General features: G+C 33.4%; 1 protein-coding gene across 5 annotated transcripts; it reads right to left on the bottom strand.

Moving 5' to 3' along the window:
- Positions 1–1,071: 1,071 nt before the first annotated feature.
- LOC111517411 (dyslexia-associated protein KIAA0319-like protein) lies at positions 1,072–23,129 on the bottom strand. Of its 5 annotated transcripts, none has more exons than XM_023173565.2 (13): positions 22,990–23,068; positions 22,863–22,938; positions 22,632–22,788; positions 22,337–22,576; positions 21,890–22,069; positions 21,240–21,598; positions 17,394–17,607; positions 17,125–17,295; positions 13,574–13,809; positions 11,608–11,911; positions 8,184–8,599; positions 3,265–3,730; positions 1,072–1,502 (listed from the first exon to the last, which is right to left on the bottom strand). In XM_023173565.2, the coding sequence occupies exons 3-13, from the start codon at positions 22,783–22,785 to the stop codon at positions 1,348–1,350; spliced, it is 2,895 nt and encodes a 964-aa protein (XP_023029333.2). In that variant the 5' UTR covers positions 22,786–22,788; positions 22,863–22,938; positions 22,990–23,068; the 3' UTR covers positions 1,072–1,347. The 5 variants fall into 5 exon arrangements, with proteins under 5 accessions (XP_023029333.2, XP_023029330.2, XP_023029334.2 ...); XM_023173562.2 differs by having other exon boundaries at positions 22,849–22,938; positions 22,990–23,057; XM_023173566.2 differs by having other exon boundaries at positions 22,632–22,810; positions 22,990–23,056.
- Positions 23,130–23,912: the final 783 nt, after the last annotated feature.

The raw sequence follows: 23,912 nt of genomic DNA on the forward strand, positions 1-23,912 counted from the left end.
AATTGAAATACATTTGTATAAATGAAGACATGGAACTAAAGATCAAAAATGTAGGGATAGAATCTGCAAACAAAATAAATGAACTGCAATTGATAAGGCACACAATTTCAAACTGAATATATCCATATCTATGTTTGATCTGACTACCACAAAAAGCTTAAGACTGTTTACAAATAAGGACTTCACTGCTTTAGAGCATCACAAATTATCAATAAACAAAAATGGCCACTAGTGATCTTTGTGGTATACCCATGATAGTGAATCTATGATTTTTGGAAAACAATTCTCCATGTTTATGTATTGTTTACAAAACCATTAGTATCTTTGATCCATCAGTAGTATTGAATTATTTTTATATTTAACTGGTGAATGTTGAATTCAAAAAGGGGTTTTGTTGAAATAATCTCTTCACAGAAATTCATTTTTAAATTCTAGTAATTACAGAAACATTGTGTCAGAATATTCTCTTAACCAAGTTGGGAAAATAACAAAGATGGGTTTAAAAAAAACTGTTTTTCCGTTATTCAGCTGTCGCCCCCATACGAACGACAACTCTCAGAAGTTGAGAAACTTGTGCGAGCTAAGGACTAACGAAGTCTTACCTTTTAACGTGTGATTCCTAACAAGCTTTTCAGCATTCTACTTCTCCATCTTTATACAAAAAATATGGAAAAATTCCTCACTAAATGTAAAAGTAATTGTTTCAAGAAGACCATTTCTTTCAGTTTGTACCTGAAAGTAACTTCAATGTATGATATGAACATTTTTGTAAGGAGTTTATTTCAAAATTGTTTTCTTCCTTCAGAAGTTTTCCACACTTTTCCTATAAAGAGAGAAACCCTTGAAAATTATTGTTATCTTCATCTATCTAAAAGAAACTTCTATGCCACTATCTATACATTTTTGTACAGTTTTTATTGAAGGTTTCTCATATTTTTTGTATAATTAGAACATTAGAAAATCTTTGAGTCGATTATCAATAATAAAGGAGTAGTAACAAGCCAAAGAACTTTTCCTAAAAATTAATGTTGATAAAAACACGAGGATCAATTGGAAAAATAAAACAAAAGGTAGAAATTCAGTGAATTATATTCTCCAGAAAATCACAAAAACATACCAAAGTACGTTTGCACATAAATACTCGTGTTTGCATAAAATAAATATAAATAATATTGGGTAACATCAAGTCACTTTAAAAGTAGCATTTGATCACTAGTATGTACAGGAACATAGACTTTAAAATTATATAAATGTCAAAAGTTACGTGTATAAAAAATGTAAATCACATGGAGCAAACCACAACTCTGATAAAATTAAAGATGACTGCTATAGCATCGTTGTGGAAAATTAAGTTTTGACTCGTCTGCCTTGTTTGGTATATCCATTCCGATTCGGTTTGTGCCCATTGCGCGAATCACTGAAACGTGGTAGTTTGGAGCGTGACTCGAATACGACATCAGAATCCGTATCGCTGTCAGACAAATTTGTTTTTCTAGAGGCAACTGAAACGAGAACATCTCTGTTATCAAACGAGAATTCACAAACAAATATGTAAAGTCATATAGTTTCAATGCTCCAAGCGACACCAAGCACTTAACGCCGCCTCAAATTATACAGCGACATCTATCCTTGAAAAGTTACACTAAGAAGGAAAGGAGGGAGTTTGTTGATTGTCGAGGCTTCACCAGTGCTTCACTAAGAAGCCTATATAGTGGTATAGAGAATTTTCATGCAAATCAGATCAACAGTATGACCTACTTGACATTATTTTCAATAATAATAATAATAATACAATTTATTTCCTTTGATATATGATTGCATAGGAATGGTCTTTTTCACATCCGTTCTTGGTTCTGAAAGGTGAAAAATAAACAACACACATGCATACAGAAATACATCTGAATACATATCACAATACATTATTACAACATTATTCATTGCTTCCGGCACACCAAAGCACTATCATTTGCAGATGATTCAAAACTTTTCCTAATTATTTAAACCTCTTTGGATGCCCATAGGCTTCAGTCTGACCTTGACAATCTATCAAACTGGTGATTCTTAAATGGCTTGGACTTGAATGCCACAAAGTGCCATGTCATGCGGTTTTATCGATCCCATGTACCTTCTACCACTTTTGATTACACTTTAAATGGTTGTGTCTTGGAGTCTGTTAATCAAATAAAAGACCTTGGGGTTGTTCTTGTCCCACCTTGAGCTTCAATCTACCAACGGCTATCCATAAAGCCATGAAAATGCTAGGGTTTATCAAACGGCTAAAATTCATAGACCCAACTGCTATTGAAACCCTTTATTGTTCACTGGTCCGTCCACACCTGGAATATTGTTCTTTTGTCTGGTCCCCTCATTGTGTAACTTATATTAAGAACATCGAAAATGTCCAACACAACTTCCTCAGATACATAGCATATAAATCGGGTGTTCGTCAGAGAGACCTGACACTACTTTACAATATTATTAACGGAAAATTCAGATGTGCTGAACTCCTGGAAAAAATGTATTTATATGTTCAAAACCGCTCAACTCAACAACAACAAACATTTTATGTACCATTTTATTGTTTGAACCACACATTCAATAGCTACATTCCAAGAATCTTATGATTAGCCAATAGTAACGTTGATCTTGAGATGTTTAACATCTTCTTGCATCATTTTAAAACTCAATTACGGAATACTGTGTTTTAATGTTTTAGTGTATAGTTTATGGTAGTATATGTTTTATTGTCGCTCATTGTTTTTTGTCCTTTTATACTCTAAAATTAACCCCTTTTAAAACTTTGAACTATTTACCCCTTTTAAGCTATTCTTAGTTGGAATTTGTAATTCAGTACCTTATCTGATTTTATTTTCGTTATAATTGGACATTGTAATTTATACTTTAAATGAGCTTGCCCGTAAATAAATAAATAAATGATTATATTACAAACAACGATAAAATAAAAACAACAATAAAAATTAATTGGCGCTCAGGGGTGACTTCATTGATTCCAGTGGCGCATTTGCTTTTTCAGCTGCAGGAAAACCCGGAAAAACCTGCAGCACCACATCATCTGAAGATCTTGATTATGAATTCATAAATACTTACCCATATAGTAAAAATATTTAATTTCTGTTTATTCATTTATTCAACCGACATTTACGTTTCCTAATGAAAGCTTCCAAACAAAAATATATCAAAAAAATGTTACCTGACCAAGCACATTATTCAGCCAAAGACAAAAATTATACATTGAATACTTACACGGAGGCAAATCATCATTATCCTCGATGAGTTTGTAAGTCGTAGGTTTAGACATGGCACCTCTCTTCGAACACAAACTGTAGCAGAGATGAACAATTCCCCACAGAACGCCCAAGAAGAATATCGCGCCGCAAACGAATCCCAAAACGACGTACAAGATGCTCCAGCTGCAGTCAGAGTCTTCGTCCGATCCCAGGTAGAACTTGAACATGTCCTGCATCCAGAAAGCCTCGCATTTGCATTCTCTGGTCTGTTCGTCGCACACGCCGTGGCCCGAGCAGTTGTTCTGGCAGATGGTCGTTTGGAGTTTGGTTACGGTGAAGCCTAGTAGGCTGGCATCTACCCGCAGCTTTTGTCTCAGGTATTGGACGACCTCATTGGCTGGCGTTGGTTTGCCTTCGGCGTTTTCTATGTAGAACGAGAGCAGGGTTTTGGATGATCGCACCTCGGAACGTACAGAGCTAACCTGGAATCACACTGAGTTTATAACGAACTACTGGAAAGGGCATGCTTTGTTACGTTTCAAAACTATTTTTTTAATGTTTGACTACTGCGAAAAAACTTGATCAATATTAAATTGACTTTGGGAGAACCAATTAGTCAGACTATTTTAATAATAATAGTGATACTTATTTTTTGGTTGAAAAGTACAGTTGATAGAAAAAAAATCAATGAACAATAACAAAGAAAATGTCAAGTCCAAAAGTAAATATAAAAAACATTTTAATGGAAATAACTACATGTAACCGAATTATAAAAGTCAGTCAAAATAATATAAACAAAACAGAATACTGTTAGTATCCCTTCGATACATCCCCATTCACAAAGACAGAAATTCTAGGTACTCTGGAAACATTGGCAAATAAAAACTCCGCAGGTACTGATGGTATCTCAATAGTTACTGTGAAAAAAATTGTAGACCTTATAATCGAGCCACTATTGTTTTTGATGAATCAGTCATTTTTTGTAGGTTGTTTTCCAAATGTATTTAAAACGGCTCTCATATTTCCTCTATATAAAAAAGGCGACAGGTAGACAACTACAGACAGATATCTTTACTTTGTTCCCTCTCTAAACTGTTTGAGAAAGTTGTTAGTAACAGAATTCTGAATTACATGGATCAAAATAATCTTTTTAGTAATAACCAATATGGCTTCAGGAAGAACAAATCAATTGAATCAGCTTCATACCATTTATTAATCTATAATCTTTATTTGAAATAGGTAATCCTAATCTACATTCACAAAGTATAATCTTATATATAGTAATTAGCAGCTCCTTCGATAGTATTAATATATTTGTTTTGTTTTAAATTTAAACGTACACACTAGGTATTTACATTTCGAGTTATATTTTCCATTGTTTTGCTAAAAGAAAACCATTCAAGTATAGCCAAATACCATAATAATCATATACAATCCTACATATGAACCAATAAGAATGCTATCCCAATATACACTTATAGCCCGAAAGAAAATACATATATTGATACCATTCACGTACAGCCAAATACCACAATAATCATATACAAACATACATATGAAACCAATAAGTTATGCTATCCCACTACCCACTATACACTCATATCCCGTAAGAAGATACATATATTAATACTCGTATTGATACTAAAAATTATTAATCCTGATAGATATACAATACAACGATTTTACTTTTGCTGTAAATGGTTTATCATTTTTATTTTAAACTGTTGCAGAGTTTCTGATTTCTTTATATCATCTGGCAAACTGTTGTAAGCAATGAATCCCTTGAACACCAAAGTTTTAATATTGTAAGCTTTTGTTTGCCTAGTCACATGTAAGTTATGTTTACTTCTCGTATCATGCTGGTGAACTTGCGTATTTATAGTTATATATTTGTGAAAATATGATGGAAGAAGATTATGCAACATTTTGAAGATATAACTCATAGTTAAATAAATAAGTCTATTTTCTATTGACAGCCATTGTAATGTTCCCAACATCAATGATATTGGTGTATATCTGTTACATCTCAAAGTGATTCTCATTGCATTAAATTTCATTTATACACAGGTTGACTCGAATAAACTAGTTGTAACACTTTTTTTCGATTTGTCAAAAGCATTTGATACCATTTCTTCCGAATTTTTTATAATTAAACTTGCAGGCCTAGGTTTCCCAAATAATCTATTGAACTGGGTGAAATCATATATGGAAAACCGTAGTCTAATAGTTAGCTGCAATGGAATTTTATCAAGTCCCAAAGATGTAAAACTAGGAGTGCCTCAAGGTTCTGTCCTGGGACCATTGTTGTTCCTCAATTTCATAAATGACCTGTCTGAATTCTTTTCTAAGTGTCACATAACCATGTTTGCGGATGACACTGCAATTACTGTGGCCAACAAAAACGAAGTTGAGTTGTCAGACAAAATAAATGAAATAATAGATAAATTCAGTGCTTGGTGTCAACGTAACAAACTTATTCTGAATAAATCTAAATCTGTTTCAATGAAATCATTTATTAGGAAAAATTTCAGCAATGACTCTTCCACAATAAATGGTATTCGATCTTCCAGCAAAGTCTTGTTTTTAGGAACGTCTTTAGACGAAAATTTGACCTGGAGCTGTCATATTCAGAAGGTCTGCAACAAACTCAATTCCGCATATTACTCAATCAAACAATTGAAAAACACTCTAGATAATTTTGGATTGATGAATGTCTATTTTTCTATGGCTTATTCTCACATCAGCTTTAATATCATTTCTTGGGGATGTGCAAGGGAATTTCCACGAGTTTTTGTTGCTCAGAAAAGATTGCTGAGACTAATTTTTAATATAGATTTTCAAGATAGTTGTAGACCAATTTTCTTAAGAGAGGGCCTATTGACGGCACCTTCTGTATTTATCTTGAAGTGTGTCACTTTTGCCCGTAACAATATAACTGAATTTGTCACAAATGCGGATATACATGGTAGAGACACCTGTCATGGGAAACTGTTAAGAACCCCCTCACACAAAACGGCTCACTTTAGATGCTCCCCACTATTTAATACAACAAACTGTTATAATAACTTGCCGGCATCTATTAGGAAAATCGAGTCAGATAAACTTTTTAAAACTGAGGTGAAGAAACTTCTCTTACAGAAGTGTTACTACAGTCTTGAGGAATTCTTGCAGGACACTTTTTCATGACATTTTGAGAGTATTTGCTAGAGCTTCTCCGATTTTTTATATAATACTTCTATGTTGTGAAAGTTTGTGACGTGAACCATATTTATTGTTTTTGTATTGTTCAACTTCTGTAGTTTTATTTTTGTTTTTTAATTATGACTTAGCACATGTACTCAATGTACCAAAGTGTCAAATAAATAAATAAATAAATAAATAAATAAATAACACAAACAGTCCAAAAGTATTGATAAACATCCATAAGTAATAGAATTATAAATGGTGATAGTTGTAGACTATAAAAAAGTTAATATAATATAAACAACATACAATTTCTCAAGTATTCGGTGATTCAAAGGAAAACATTAAAGCCAAACTATAACCAAATTTGCTGAGACTGAAGATCTCAGATTAGTTGATAAGTGAATTCTTGAATGGTATAACAAGTCCTTTGAAGTAGCATTTTTTCACCTGATTTTTGAATATATTATAATACTTAGAGGATTCCTAAGAGTTATCGAAAGCATATTGTATAAATTACACCCATTGCACTCTATTAAGTGTGCAATGGGTGTAAAGGAAAGTGAATGAGTACTTTTTCAGAAATGAAATATCCACGATAGACAAAGTACTCACAGAAATAAATGAAGATGTTTTATTGCCAAGTTTTAAGCGGTCAACATTCCATAAAGTATTCAAACATTTGAATTTTGTATGGAAAAAACGAGGGCGCAACAGTTTATTATTGGATAGAGAGGAAATTGTGTTATGGAGGAGAGAGTATTTGACCAAAATTAAATATTATAGGGAACAACAGAGAACAATTTATTATATGGATGAAACCTGGGTTAATGCTGGTCATACTACCCCTAAAGTATAGGTCAATGAAACTGTGACATCATCTAGGAGGGCCTTTCTAGATGGACTATCCACCGGATTAACAAATCCATCAGGTAAACTTATATTTATATTAAGACCTGCCTCAATCTCAATATATAAAAAGTAACCCTAGTATTTGTTTTATTTACTTTCATACCTCTTCATAATTTCAGGTAAAGGAAAACGTCTTATTATTTGTCACATCGGCAATGAGAATGGGTTTGTTGCTGAAGGGCTGTGGTGCAGATCTCAAAGTACTTTTTGATGAGGCTTTGAAAAGAGTCACAGCGGAGAAATGGGAGAAGTGTGTTCAGCATGTGAAATCGGAAGTCGAGACAAAGATGTGGAAGCTTGATAACATACTCCCCTGGCTAATACCACGAAGGGCGTTGGGTTATATCTGACAGGTGTCAGTGCAGGATTCTTCACAGAAGTTATTCCTGCATATGCTGTTGGCGATACAACTGCCGCAATAGATTTTAACTAATCTTTTCATTTTGTATATGTCATAACGATTTGTATATGTCATTTGCATTTACTGATTTGTAATGTACTGAACATGTTGTTTCACTTGCTTTAACCTTTATTTTATTAAAAATTATATTACAAAATTATTTTAACACATGAATTTTATTTTATATTTTGAATTATATACTTATATTTTACCTACACATATTTACTTTCAATTTTTATATATATGACACTATGGATTGTACCACAAGTTATTGCACTCATCGCTTTGTCAATAAAGACTAATTATTGGACAGTAAAGCATAGTTTTGATTTATTGATTGATCATTATCAGTGTTTAGGTTTATTCAGTGCCCTGTTTTAGTCATGAATGAAAATCGAGGTAACTTTTTCCAATTCCCATTCCAACAATTTCCTACTCACTTTTAATTTTGACCCATCCTTGATCAACAAAGCCAGCTTTCCCTTGAAAGTTCGCAACTGAGCTTCAGTCAGTGATCTGGCGTCGATATCAATAGTGATTTCCACCAGATAAAACAACTTCGGATCGTTCTTCACGGTAAAGGTGACGGAATCCGTGTCACTCAATCCTTGCTCGTCATACACCGTTAAATTGAAAACATACTTTCCTATAGCTAGATCCGTTAGAATGAGAATCGGTGATTCGTCTGTTTTCTCTGCTATATTGCCAAGAGCGAGGGAGCTGTCATCCCTTGTCCACTTCCATCGTACTATGGCCCAATCGTCTTTGGAGTCTGATCCGTTGAGAATCACGACATTTTTGGGGAGCTCCACAGAGAAATCTTTGCCTGCATCAGCTGTGGGTTTCTGATTTTTATCTGAAAAATTGTATATCAATAATTATCTGATGAAGATATTTTTTTACTTACAAAAAATAGTATAGAGGACAAACAATTGTAACAAAAAAAATGTTTTGAATTGCAGCCAAATATTAATGTCCTCATCTAGCTCAGAAATTTTGTTTCATATTCATGGATATCACTATTCACGAACAATGTTACTAGCACTATTGTTTATTAGGGTAAACAGTATATATATTTTAATAAATATATTTCTGATTAATAAATGCTATTTGCAAATTTAAATGGATATCCGAATATTTGTGGCCATGAATAAGAGAATAAATTTGATATATGTATGTAAACTTTATATTAATCTGACATAGGGCATGCCTGTAATCAGACATAGGGATTGGGGTACCCTGTACACCTATTTCAACAAATACATTTCTGATTATTATGTCATTTGCAAATTTGAATATTTGTGGCCATGAGTATAAGAACAAGTTTGATATATGTATGTAAACTTTACATTAATCTGACATAGGGCATGGCTGTAATCAGACATAGGGATTGGGGTAAACCTATTTCAACAAATACATTTCTGATTATTATGTCATTTGCAAATTTGAATATTTGTGGCCATGAGTATAAGAACAAGTTTGATATATGTATGTAAACTTTACATTAATCTGACATAGGGCATGGCTGTAATCAGACATAGGGATTGGGGTAAACCTATTTCAACAAATACATTTCTGATTATTATGTCATTTGCAAATTTGAATATTTGTGGCCATGAGTATAAGAACAAGTTTGATATATGTATGTAAACTTTACATTAATCTGACATAGGGCATGTCTGTAATCAGACATAGGGATTGGGGTAAACCTATTTCAACAAATACATTTCTGATTATTATATGTCATTTGCAAATTTGAATATTTGTGGCCATGAGTAAAGAACAAGTTTGATATATGTATGTAAACTTTACATTAATCTGACATAGGGCATGGCTGTAATCAGACATAGGGATTGGGGTAAACTTATTTCAACAAATACATTTCTGATTATTATATATCATTTGCAAATTTGAATGGATATTTGAATATTTGTGGCCGTGAGTAAAAGAACAAACTTGATATATGTATGTAAACTTTACATTAATCTGACATAGGGCATGGCTGTAATTAGACATAGGGATTGGGGTAAACCTATTTCAACAAATACATTTCTGATTATTATATGTCATTTGCAAATTTGAATATTTGTGGCCATGAGTATAAGAACAAGTTTGATATATGTATGTAAACTTTACATTAATCTGACATAGGGCATGGCTGTAATTAGACATAGGGATTGGGGTAAACCTATTTCAACAAATACATTTCTGATTATTATATGTCATTTGCAAATTTGAATATTTGTGGCCATGAGTATAAGAACAAGTTTGATATATGTATGTAAACTTTACATAAATTTGACATAGGGCATGGCTGTACTCAGACATAGGGATTGGGGTAAACCAATTTCAACAAATACATTTCTGATTATTATATGTCATTTGCAAATTTGAATGGATATTTGAATATTTGTGGCCATGTGTATAAGAACAATTTTGATATATGTATGTAAACTTTACATTAATTTGACATAGGGCATGGCTGTAATCAGACATAGGGATTGGGGTAAACCTATTTCAACAAATACATTTCTGATTATTATATGTCATTTGCAAATTTTAACGGATATTTGAATATTTGTGTCCACGAGTTAAAGAACATTAAATCTGACAGGGCCTGTCTATAATCAGACACAGGGTATTAAAACGGGGTCATTCGAAAAATAACAGTAAATTCAAATATCTTCTTGATGACTCTGTTTCATAGCTTTTTCAATGGTTAGAACTTGCCATTGTGGCCATTTTTCCAAATTATCGTGAGATATGAAACATGAGTGATACGTAACTTTCTGAAGTGCTTCCCCAGGAAGCTATATTTCAAAGTGGAGCTGAACAATCTTTTTTGTTAACGTGTTAAAAATTCTTGAGTAATTTGATTTCAACGATAAATTCAGAATTTATATGAAAAGTTTTATAAAAATATATTATACTTTGTACCACTAATTTGTTAATTTTGTTTTAAAATCTGTTTTTTTTTTGTTAATAGGATTCAATTTTATAGGATACGATTTAATTTATTGATCTTTTAGATACAAATAAGATAAGTCACATATACACACATACATTATTACCCAAGAATAAATATTATACTGTTTCGCCGTTTATTTGTGTTTCTCTGGATAAGACAGCTATATATTCGTCAGTAGAATAAACACAATTCGAAATCAATAGATATTTCAGATACTTTTTGAACAAGTATTGATTTAACTTTTTGACATGGGGAGGTAGAATATTGTATAAGTTGATATCGATAGAGTTTCTACTTGACTATTTCAGTCTGAATCTACTGGCCCTCAACAAATCACATCCTCTTGTCTCATGATCGTGGAAATCTGCCCCAGATAATATCCTTACTTTTTTTGTACTATTTCCCCAGAGAATTGTTCCATATGAGATGTGAGAATGGAAAAAAGCGTAGTAAGCTGATAATAGGGCCTGTTGAGAGATTATATCTTTCAATTTCCAAAGAAGAAATGTGTATTTCAACAGTTTAATGCTAACTTGTTCAATGTGCTCTAACCAGTTCAAATTATCATCTAGATTTATGCCTGTGTCCTTCAATAAAGAATAACTTTTTGTGACGTTTGGTCAACAGAAAATAATATAGTTTACAGTAGAATGTTTTTCAATTTCAAATTGCTTTTTTGATCTATAATTTTTTTTTTTCAACCATAAATGAAATGGTTGTCCTTTGAATAAAAATTATCAAAGAAGGCACTCCATTTCAAAGTGAGACTGATCATTATTAATGAGTAAATAAGTCAATGAAAATTCCAAGCTAGCCCCGAATTAGTAAAACTATTCAAGCGAATATACAGTAATCAATCCAGAGTAGTTTTTTTTTAGTTTAAAATATAAACTTACTCTGATTAACAGTGACAAACACTTTGTCCGATGCTACGTTTTTATTTTCGTCTGTCACAGATACTTTGAAACAATATAACCCTTTCGTTAAACCAGTAACGTTAGTTTTGGTAGCGTTCGCATTAACGAAAGTGACCGTGGAAGGTCCCTCGACTTGTTCCCACTTGAAAGAGATGATTTTGTCATCATCCGTACTATTGGAAGCATCCACTACGACCCAAGTTTGCGGTAAGCTGATTGTGAGGTTATTTCCTGCTACTGCGACCGGTGGCTTGTTTGTGGGAGGTTTTACAAACACATGAACCTAAGGAATGAAAATAACGCTTTTCAATATTTCAATTCAAATCAAATCAAAACATGCTTTATTGCCCAAGATCTGAACATCTTATTGGCAAAGTCTAGTAAAGTAAAACGTATATATGGGACAATTAACAAATATAAACTATAAAATAATGCTTAGAGACAAGAGCAGAGTATTAGGACAGAACAATATTAAGTGCATGAATATATGAATCTTGAGTAAATGTAAATATATAATGCTACATAATGAAATTTGATAGCCATTTCGTGTTGATTTCAATAACTTGTTTACACAAAGCTACATGCCAATTACTCGATAGAGCCTTGGTAGAATTCGTCAACACTGTAATAGGACCTCCCAACAAGGAATTCTTTTATACTTTCTTTCTGAATTTCTTTTCATTATATATTCCCCTTAAATTAATGGGAAGGTGATTAAATAACTTCTTGCTATGGAAAATAATAGAATTTTGTGTAAGGGCTAGAGTAGGTGTTGGAAAGGAAATAATTTTTTGCTTCACAAATAATTTGCGGCATGAATCCTTTTAGCTAGCCTTGCATGAATATCTGATGGATCTTTTTTGTAGAGAGAATACCATATTGAAAAGAAAGTGTGCACAATTTTCCCAGAAACAAATTCCATAACGTAAAGAGAACTCAATTTGTGCCAAATAAACTGATCTTGTGATAGTAGTGTCTAACTCTCTTGCAACAACTCTCGCTGTATGACATCCTGCTGCTAATCTTTTACATAAATAGTCGACATGGGAATCAAGTTTTAGATTTTCGTTAATGAAGAGCCCTAAAAACTTTCCAAGTGTACTTCCCCTATGTTACATCTAAACGTGACCACATTTGTTTTGTCGATGTTGAATGATGAAAGATTGGAATTCCACCACTCCATCACCCTTCTTATGTCGACGATGATTTGATCAAGTAAATTTGAGTCGGTATTGCTATGCCAGAGGATAATGGTGTCATTAGCGAAACATATGAATGTACCACTTATGTCAATATGGACTAAGTCATTGATATAAATGAGAAACAACACCGGTCCCAAAATGGAACCTTGTGGGACCCCACTGCCAATGAAACGTTCCTCTGATGAAATTCCATCTAATACAAGATTCTGCCGCCGATGAGAAAGGTACGTCTCAAACCAAAGTAATGCAGATCCTCTAAATCCGTAAACTTCTAGCTTGCGAAGAAGTAGCATGTGTTCTACACAATCGAAGGCCTTGGTTAGGTCACAAAACATGACCACCGCATATTGTCTTTCATTAAGATTGGTGTACAGGTTTTCCAGGAGTGAAAATATGGCGTCTTGTGTACCTTTCGAAGACTGAAAGCCAAACTGGAATAAGTTTATTATATTGTTTTTCTCGAGGAAGAAGATTACTCGTTTTTATACCAATTTTTCTATAACTTTAGACAAGACGGGTAGCAAAGCAATTGGCCTAAAATTAGCTGAATTCGAAAAACTGTCTTCAAATTAGGGTTTGTATTTGTACAGAACTTTAAGTTTAAAGATGAAATGTTTATTTTGAATAATCCACTGCAGTTTCATGATTCATTGGTTACTTGAGAGAATAGATATAAAAGTTACCCACTTTTTGATATAAAAAAAAAAATCAATCCGTTGAGTAGCTGTTAAATATTTTCTTACTTGTGCAGTGCTCGATTGGTTAGCACTATCTGTAACCTTCAAAGTAAATGTATACATTCCCTCCTGCAGATTTGAGAGCTGCAAGTAAGGCGTACGGGTATCCTGCATGTCGACAGCTTTTTGAGCGTCATCCGCCGATTTCGTCCATTCCCAAGTTGTGATAGCATGGTCGTCGGTGCTAAGATTTCCGCTTAGCGTTATGGAATTGTGAGGCAAATAAATGATCTTGTCTTCACCTGCAAGCGAACAAATATTTACAATAAACACCTCAAAAATTATATTTGAGTGAAAGTAATATCAAAGATTTTCGAAATGGTAATCAAAAAGAGATTAGTCCAATTCTTTGACAGTTCAGCATTTTTCAACAGCTCTCAGCATGGATATCAGCAAGGAAAATCTACAATGACAGCAATGATAGAGATTATTCAAAAAATCATAGATGCCATTGATAATCAAGAGGACTCCCAGATATTAAGCTGTGACTGAGTAAAGCTTTCGATACTGTTGACCATGAAATACTGTTAGAGAAATTATCATATTATGGAGTAAGAGGAATTTCGTATAAACTGCTCAAGTCATACCTGTCAAATCGTTTTCAATCGACATGGTGGAAAAATTCACTATCTCAGACAATTCCGGTAACTCAAGGAGTGCCCCAAGGTTCTATTTTAGGGCCAATTCTGTTTATCATCTACACAAACGATCTTCTCGAAAATATCAAGGTTTATGCATCAAGTGCATATTCAGATGATACAACTTTTCTAGTTAGAGGCAAAGATGAAGGTGACATAAGACAACAGACAGAGCAAGTTCTAGCCAAAGCAGATATTTGGTTTACGGCAAATATACTCCTGCTAAACAAAGAAAAAACTCAAAGGCTAATGATGTCAAGCAAAAACAATACAGAGGAAAAATCACTAAAATTCCTTGGAATACATCTGGACTCAAAACTAAATTGGAAGGTACAAATAAGCAAAATGAGTAAGAAGCTTAATTCAGCAATATATTGTATAAGGAGAATGAAAACAATTTCAACACATCAAGCCGCTAAAATAACCTATTTTTCAAACTTTCACAGCATAGCAACTTACGGAATCCTTTTGTGGGGCACAAGTTCTGATTCAAACAAAATATTTGTTCAGCAAAAAAAAGCCATCAGAATTCTATGCGGACTTGCATATAGAGATAGCTGCAAAGAGGCTTTTCGTCAACATAGAATCCTCACCATTCCCAGTGCATATATATAGTTGTCTAAAATATGTTCACGCAAATCCAGAGATGTTCTCAAAAAATGTACTCAATCATTCCTATGATACCAGAAATAAAGATTTACTGCAAGTTCCTCTTCATCGATTGAAGAAAACACAGCAAGGATGCGATTATTGGGGCCCAAAATTATATAATAAAATTCCAGACTTTGCAAAAAAGAAACACTCAAATGAATTCTCCATCTGGCTGAAAAATGTCCTAATAGAAAAATGTTTCTATTCAATAGAAGATTTTATAAATGAATAATACATGTACTACATCTCTTGTAGGTTTAGATGTGCATGATAATTTTGTATATATTTATTTTATTTTGATCTGTGCATCTCTGTGTATATGTATTTTAATTTTAATACTAAGGAAATAACGACGTTGTACTGTTTCATTTACAATGAATAAATTGATTGATTGATTGATATCTAAGGATTCTCATCAGTTGTGATAATTTCCAATTGAACTTCTCATCCATGATAATAATAATACGATTTCCATACTATACAAGGTCTGTTCAAAAATTACTGTAAACGTTCAAATTGCGCGGGCTACGATTAGGAATTGTTGAATGACGTCAACGGCAATCCATATTGGCTTGAAAGGGTCATAACTGGTTATGACTTTGAAACTAAAGTTCAACTGTCCCAAAGGAAGAGCCCAGGAGAGCCAAGACAAAAAAAAGCACGCCAAATTCGATCAAATGTTGAGGTTTTGCTAACTGTTTTCTTTTCCACATGGTGGAAAAACAATTCATGGCTTTTGTATTACAATAATGCACCTGTGCGTACTCATCATTGATTGTTTGTGATTTTTTGTCTGGAAACAACACCGTAATCATGCCTCAGCCACCATATTCACGAGATTTAGCCCCGTGCGACTTTTTTCTGTTCCCAAGATTGGAGAGACCCATGATAGGACGGCGTTTTGCGACGATCGAGGAGATAAAAACCGAATCACTGAGAGAGCTCAAGACCGTACCAAAAATGGCATATCAGAACTGCTTTGAGGATTGGAAAAAAAGCTGCCACAAGTGTACTATATCTGAGGACTACTTTGGAGGGGACAAAATAGAAATTGATGAATGAATGTACTCGTATACGTAAGTAATAAATTTTGACATTGAACTCAGAACTGAGACTGTGAGGCTGCGGGCACGAAAACGGCGACGGACAAGCGATGGCGACGAGGAGAAGTATCTCGCGTGGGAAAGAAACTTCAGTCGGTCAGTCGTGCTAGAATAGTAATATGAGCAACATGTCACGTCATCTTAACACAAGTTTACGCCGAAGAGAACTATTGGAGCCAACTTTACTAATGAAAACAGGGTTATTATTACCTAGAGATGGTGTTCATTCAATGAATGAAGTACTTTTGGCGAATTCTCTACCCTTTATTCGAGCTATAGTGCGACCCAATAAAATTTTACAACTATACAAGAATGAGTTTACAGACATCTGATTATATTTTAGAGAAAAACAGAAGAAATCTGGAGTCTGTTGTTAGAAATCGGGTAATTAAGAAATAATATAGTAATTTGAATCACAGAATTTCTCCCTCAAGGAACTTGTTTTCTTCTGATTTTTTTTAATATTAATATAAGTCACAAAAAGGATTCGAAGCTTTATAACTTCTATTTAATTATATGCGAGCGCTTTCGATAGCTGGTCGTATTATCATCAACTAGGCTCTACTCAAACTGAACCTGTCATCCTGTTGTATGTCCTTTTATACGGTCCGAACGCCTCAATACAGGTACTCCAGGTTCTTTAGGTAAATTTGCCTGTATTTTGGTTACCTAAGGTTACGTTTGGACATTTGGGAAAACTTAAACATCCATAAATTGAACAGTAATAAATCACTTATCGAGGAACAAGTACAAATCAAGACACAACAAGACCCAACATTCAATATATTAAACAAATCAATACACACTCCTAGAAACAGTAAACCTAGAGAAGATCCAACACAAAGAATAGTACCTGATGTAACCCAAATGCAGGCAAATTTACGTAACGAACCTGGAGTACCTGTATTGAGGCGTTCGGACCGTATAAAAGGACATACAACAGGATGACACTATCAGTTTGAGTAGAGCCTGGGTGATGATAATACGACCAGCTTTCAAAAGCGCTCGCATATAATTAAATAGAAGTTATAAAGCTTCAAATCCTTTTAGTGCCTTACATTAATATTAAAATACTGAAAATGAAGGAAAATTAGTTGCATCATTCAAAATCATCTGAAAAAGTATATTACTATATGGCACCTTCAACTTCTTATCAATTACATACCTGCATTAGCTTCCGGTGGATAATCTGTACCAGCTAAAACCGTAATATTTGCAGTTTGGATACTATTCTCATTATCTGAATCTGTAACTGTCAATCGGAATGTGTAATTTCCCGGCTTGGTCAGATCGTTTAGTTGCAATGTTGGACTGTCCTTCAACTGAGGTTGATAACCTATAAAAAATAAACAAGTGGTGAGCCATTATGTATTTTTTTATTAAAAAAACTAAGAATTGAACTATCTCATCTCCAAATAAATATTAATTATTTACCTAAAGGACCCTGCTGCAACTCCCAATGCCACGAAACAATGCCATCATCATCAGTGGAAGACGATGCATCTAACACAGCAGCAGAGTTCGGTTGCTTTATAGTCTGGTTTGCGGGAGTTATGATAATTGTAGGAGGCGTATTGTATCTTTTAGCTGGCAAAACAGTTACATTGACAAACGTTTCACCATAAGCTGTCGGAGTTGATGCAGAAACCTGTGAGTACAGTTCAAACCAGTCAGAACAAAATAGTTGAAACAATAAATTCAAGTTATTTATGAATGAGTACAATTAAGAAATAATAACCAGACATAACAGCTATGTGAGTACATTAAATGACGGATATGAAACCCATAAAATATCGCAAAATATCAAAAAAGAATTCTTCACATTTTGATTTGAAATGGTTCGGAATGAGAATATTATCTTAAAGTTTAAACCCATCATGTTTGAACCCGCCATTTGTAGCCACAAATGCCAATCGAAACTGATGACATTTCGCAAACCACTACGGAGGCTGGTCTGAAAAGTTTCCGATCTCAACATGAAGATGGCAGCACTCGTAAATGGAAGCTAATGAATTTTGTTGTTCATCTGTTGACAGTTACTCATCAAAGTTTCAGCCATTTTGGACGCGGAGCTGTTATGTAACAGTCGTTTGAGTGAGTTGATGCGAGTGTTATTATGAAAATGGACAAAATCGAGTATCGAGCTGTCATTAAATATTTGTTTTTGAAAGGCTATACGCCTACGCAAATCAAAGATTATTTGGGATTCTGTGTTTGGGGATTCTGCATCATAATTTAGTGAAATTTTGGGCAGCCGAATTTAAACATGGCAGTGAGAGCTTGGGGGACGATGAACGTTCAGGACGTCCAAAAATTGCAACTACCGACGAAAACATCGCCAAAGTTCATCAAATGGTGCTATACGACTGCCAAATTGAAGTGAGAGAGATGGCAGAGGTTATGAACATGTCAAAAGAACGTATTTTGTCACATAATAAATCATCATTAAAGCATGAGAAAGCTGTCCGCGCCCTGAGTGCCGCGTTTGCTCACGTTAAACCAAAAAAGTGTTCGAATGAACATTCCTAACGCTCTGTTGGCGCAGTTTAGGCGCAATAAATCCGAGTTTTGGCGGAGATTAATTACTGTAATTGAAACTTGGATACACCATTAACGAAAAAACAGATTTTAAACAGATGTTTTAAACCATTATACGCCCGAAATTAAAATGTAGTCCAAATAGTGAACTGCAAACGGGGAATCGGCTCCAAAAAAGCAAAAACTGTTTTTTCGATAAGGAAAGTGATGGCGACTGTTTTTTTTTTTGATAGTCATGGAGGTGTTTTAATCGATTATTTTCAAACAGAAAAAACCATTACATGAGCATACTACGCATCATTACTTGATAAGCTGAAGGCAACACTCACGGAAAAACGGCCTCATTTGCAGAAAAAGAAAATCCTGTTACACCGTGTTACACCTTAGCGGTTGCCATGGCAAAAATCATCGAATGGGGAATGTTCCTCCGGACGAAAATCAAGTAGTTTTCATAAAAGAGCTCTAAAACAACGCATTTTACTTATCATTTCAACCTTCTTCTTTAAAAAATTATTTAAATAAAAAAGAAGAATGAAATAATGCATTCAATATTTAAAGGGATTCGTTTCTATTTCACCATTTGGCAACATCGGTTTTAGCTAATAAAGGACAATGAATCTATTACTTGTATGAAACAAACAAAGATGACATATTTATGTTCCGAGTTCCGAGACATTCTGTGACATATGATATTTTGTGCACCTAACCTATATTCCTCTATATAAATAAATAACAAAACAAATGTTGTTTATGTGGCTTGTGGAGGTGGTATTGGACTATAATTTATATTTTGCCTTAATTGTTGATTCATAAAAATGATTTTCCTTTTTTAAAGTAGAATATCTAGGTACGTATAAATTATTTCAATTTGATATAGGCGCTTTTGCAATATGTGAATTAGAAACAAATCCCTTCAAAAATTAAAACCTAACATTTGAAACATCAATTTGAAAACTTTTCGAAGTGAATTTGAAAAACTCACGAATTAAACTCAACTTTATTTTGTTCAAACTTGCATTTGCTGTAATAACCCAAATTGAGGAACATTCCCCATTATGTTTTGACCTGCTTGACCATAAATCTAGCCCCAAGAGACGTCTTTATGTTCCCTCATCTAAAAATTGCGCTCGGAATACAGATTTTTGTCAAATGAAGAGGCAATCACCTTCGTGAGCAATTATTTTGCAGAGAAAAACACCGAGTATTATTTAGACGGGTTACAGAGATGGGATACTCGATGGGAGAAGTATCTAGAGTTAAAAGAAGACTATGTCGAAAAATAAAAAAACTTAAAAAAATGTCTTGTATCTTTGTTAAGTCGAAACTTTTCCTACCACCCTCGTATATAGTATTCCCAGCATTAACTAAAATTTGAGATTTCTTCTGGATTTTTGCAATTTTTGTCTGAACCAGAGTAGATGTGTCGTATTTATGTTGTTCATCTAGTTTACTGATGATCTTAGTCTTATGGTTTATTATAGCAGCAGCGTGTCCTATTTTTTTCCTCGAGCCATTCTGATTTCAAATTTATTGAAAACGTTTTCCCATTATGATCATAATGATCTCCTGAGGACGCTACCTTGGTTACACCAGAGGTTCCAGTACAAACTATCCACCGTTCTGATTTGTTCAAAATAATATCCTTATCATCTTTGAACTTTTTTATAAGACGGACAAATATTTCACTTGCCACATTAATAAGTGGAGGTTATTTCTCTTATTACAAACGAGTTGTTGTTAATAGAAATAAAGAATTGCATGATGGTTCATATGTAGTTATGAGGGAATTTATGACAATTGATTTTGATAGCTTTGCTCCATGTTGATAAAGAGATTGCAAAAAATATAGACGATATTTCAATTATCAATTCTCTTTATTATCTAATAATAAAATTGGAGAGGTCATTTTTCTTGGATTAGAGCCTTAGACAATTCTATTAAAAATGTTCCGGTCTTTCTTAGGAGAATCGATTAAATTGATTTTCAAAATGGTTTTTCTTCTCATTCTCAATTTCATTGGGCATCATTATAAATATTGGAAATAATATAATTATCAAGAATTTATTTCCACCTTTTGAATATATAGTCTCTTACTCTGACCAGATTATTAATAGCAGAAGTGAACCCAGGTGACGATTTTTTTCAAAAACGTTTTATGAAAAACTTTCGGACAGAATTTAGTTGTTGTTTAGTTGTTTTCTGGCAGGCATTTGCCAGAACCTACGGAGTAGGTGGTAGGGAGAGATGAATATATTGAAATTTTGTTTCTAAATATTTATTTCCAAGTTCAAAAATTAAATTATTGTAGTTTCTGAATGTTTTCTTCATTAGTAAGAAAGAATTTTGATATTTACTTGAAGTTTGACTTCATCAATTATAATTATACTATAATCATTATTTGACAAGCCAGGTTCCACAAAACGAATTTTTTGGTCACTAAATGGATGAATCCATTACAGATACTTGAATGTAATTTCTGTTTCTGATTACTAAAAGTTGGGAGTTTACATTATTCTAGTACCAATTTCCCTGTTTATATATGTGAATGGGTTCAATTCTATTGTGAATATTACTGGAGTTTTTTCCCAATACCAAACCGTTATTTTAACACCTCGTTCCGTGTTTCGATCACCAAGTGATCATCTTCAAAAGAAAGATTGTGAAGTTAAGAATATTAGATATGGAGTTTTTTTGTTGAGATGTCAACATTTGAAAACGTCAGTGAAGTGAACAGCACCTTACCTTAAAGGAGTATATCCCTTCTATAAGCTTCTCCAAGTGTAACTGCCCTCCATTTTGGTGCTTAACAGCAGTGCTACCCCCAGGTTGATGCAAAGAAGTCCATTCGAACTGATACTTTTCAGCATTATCGGGTACGACAGAGGCAAACAAAGTTACTTCATTCTCAGGTAGCCTGACTTCTTTCGACTCAGCATTCACTATAAGTGGTTGTTGAGTGACGGGTATGGATTTGTTGTCAAAACTTAAAATACGTTCCGATATAATGCTTGGCAGGGGTCTAAGAGAGGATTCGTCCAATAGAAGTAAGACACATTCACCTTTTTCGCTGCGGAAGAAACCGTCTTTGCATTCACATGTACCTAACGGAGAGTACAGTGAATATATAAATAACGAAACAAATCATTTTTTAATTCTAGAAGAAATATCTTTATGAAAAGTCAATCAAACTTAAAATAGTATATCACATACATTTTGAGGCAACAACAAAATATTTAACTTCAACTTTATTGAAACTTTCCCAAGCAACTTTGGCTTTTTAAATAAAAACCAACTTGTATTTGAAGAAATTGTGATGTATTTCAATCCGACAAAGATCCCAACTGGGTCATGATGCAACTAATTGGAAAAGAACACCCAAGAATGAAAATTACCTGATCTAGACTTCGGATGTTGCTGGACACACTCTTCATTTGGCAGGCAATTATCATTCAATCCAATCGTACAATACAGACCCTTTTCAAACGACTCCTCTTTCAGCAAGTCCCTGAATACATTTTCGAACCTGCTTCTGTCATTAAGAATATCTAAAATTTCCTTGTCTTCTGAAAATTCTGTAACAAGTAAGTCATTTAAATAATGATTTATTTCCCAAGAAACGCAGAGTAAAATAATAAAATGAAAAGTATTAATACTTTAGTTGAGTGAGAAAATAAATCAAAATCATAAAAAATAAAAAAAAACAAAAGGGTCTATATGAGATATTTTTCAGGCATATATTAATTTTTCAGAATCAGTTTTTGTGAAAGTAAAAGGATTGGAGATTCAAAACTAAGTACCAATCAATGTTTTGAGGAACAACCAAAAATTATTATTAATACCTTGTTGTTGAAGGACTTCCTGCCAAGTTTCATCATCTGTGGGTTTGACTAAGATCAAATTGAAGTGTTCCGAAGAATCAATATTCAAGCTAGGCGTAGGTATACACAATTCGTTACTGTTGCAAGTAATGTGGAAACATTTATCTTTTGGCATAAAAACAACGTTACAGGTGTCTTTAGCACAGCAATCCAAAACACATTGTTTTAGTTTGTTAACTCCTTTCACTTCCTCAAATATACCTAAAATTGTAGTCAGCAACATCAAATAAATACTGTTTTTAGACGAACAGCTCACCTGCAGTTACATTTCCTTTGGGAAAGCATCCTTTGAAGTTCCTCTCATATATATGAGGACACTGTTCCTTAATATTGCTGGAGGAACGGAATAAATGGCAACTTGATAAGCACGCCGCTAAAACTGCTACACCTAATAGTATGTTTCCATTCATTATCTACAAGAAACATTAAAAACCACTGAAACACCCACAGACATTGATAAGAAAATCTCTTACTTTTATTTCCATACCTATCATCAATAATAAGATTTACATTAAATAATTTGCCAACGCTATTTTTGTGGAGATTCGCAGAATAATATTGACCTAAAATTTTTCTTTCTTTTCTCTGTTAAAGTTTGTATTTGTATTACTTACTGATAACCTTCGTTCTAACTTAATCCTGACATTTCTTCAAACAAAATCACCTGACCACACCAGTAAGAAATAACCAATAAAATGACACATGACACAGATTATGACATTGACAATTATATTGAACTTGTTTCATATATGTCCATTTGTTTTTGTAACTTGTACTTTAAAGAAGCAGCCATGCTTGTACGAAAGCGTAGAAGGGTCACAAAAATATAAAATATTATTTTTCTACAATTCACATTTGTAATTGTGTTCTCACAGTTATAAATGTAAATTTACAGTTATTAGTGTAATTTCACAGTTATACATCTGAATTTGAATGTTAATTCACATGTACAATTGTAAAATGGAAAATTCTAGTAAAACTTTTGATTGACTGCACTCCCCAATTTTGAAAAAAATTGGGTGTACGTAACGTATTTTGACGTGTAGATAATGAATCTGAAAGAAAAAATCGGTGCTCTTTTTTCTTCAAGTAAGAACCCTTTAAAGTTTCGAAAATTGCAACTTTTAGTCTATTTTTTTCACATTACAAGTTACGGCCCTTCAAATTTCAGAATAGGGCAACTTTTCAGCCTTCTTTTTCACAAGAGAAACTATTTAAAAACATAAGCATTTATTTAGTAGGTCACCTTTATACCTTATTTCTCCTTAAATGACACTTTTCAATTCAACGATCAACATTTTTCTAAAAAAAACTAAATTTAAAAACGATTGCTTCTTCTGGTGACATTCTTCTATTTCTAGGTTAGTTGCTAGTGACATTTCAGAAAAAAGCGGTTGGTATTTGCCGCCGCCTACTATTTCAAATTCGTAATACACCATCAAAAACCAATTTACGATCTGAAGAATGAAAGCAAGAAACATTTGAATTACTTTGGGAATATTGACAGCATCAGTCGTACCAACTATGCCATTAACCT

This window comes from Leptinotarsa decemlineata, unplaced genomic scaffold (assembly GCF_025532065.1).
Source record: "Leptinotarsa decemlineata unplaced genomic scaffold, Ldec_3_MD MMD2_P_RNA_scaffold_2, whole genome shotgun sequence".
Lineage (NCBI taxonomy): Eukaryota > Metazoa > Arthropoda > Insecta > Coleoptera > Chrysomelidae > Leptinotarsa > Leptinotarsa decemlineata.

Excerpts from the sequence above, each read along its gene's own strand:
- LOC111517411 (XM_023173562.2), bottom strand. The coding sequence starts at position 22,869 with ATGATAGGTATGGAAATAAAA. Across the intron at positions 22,577-22,631 it reads CAAAGGAAATGTAACTGCAG|GTATATTTGAGGAAGTGAAA; the intron begins GTGAGCTGTTCG and ends CTACAATTTTAG. Across the intron at positions 8,600-11,607 it reads GTTTGTCACTGTTAATCAGA|ATAAAAATCAGAAACCCACA; the intron begins GTAAGTTTATAT and ends ACAATTTTTCAG.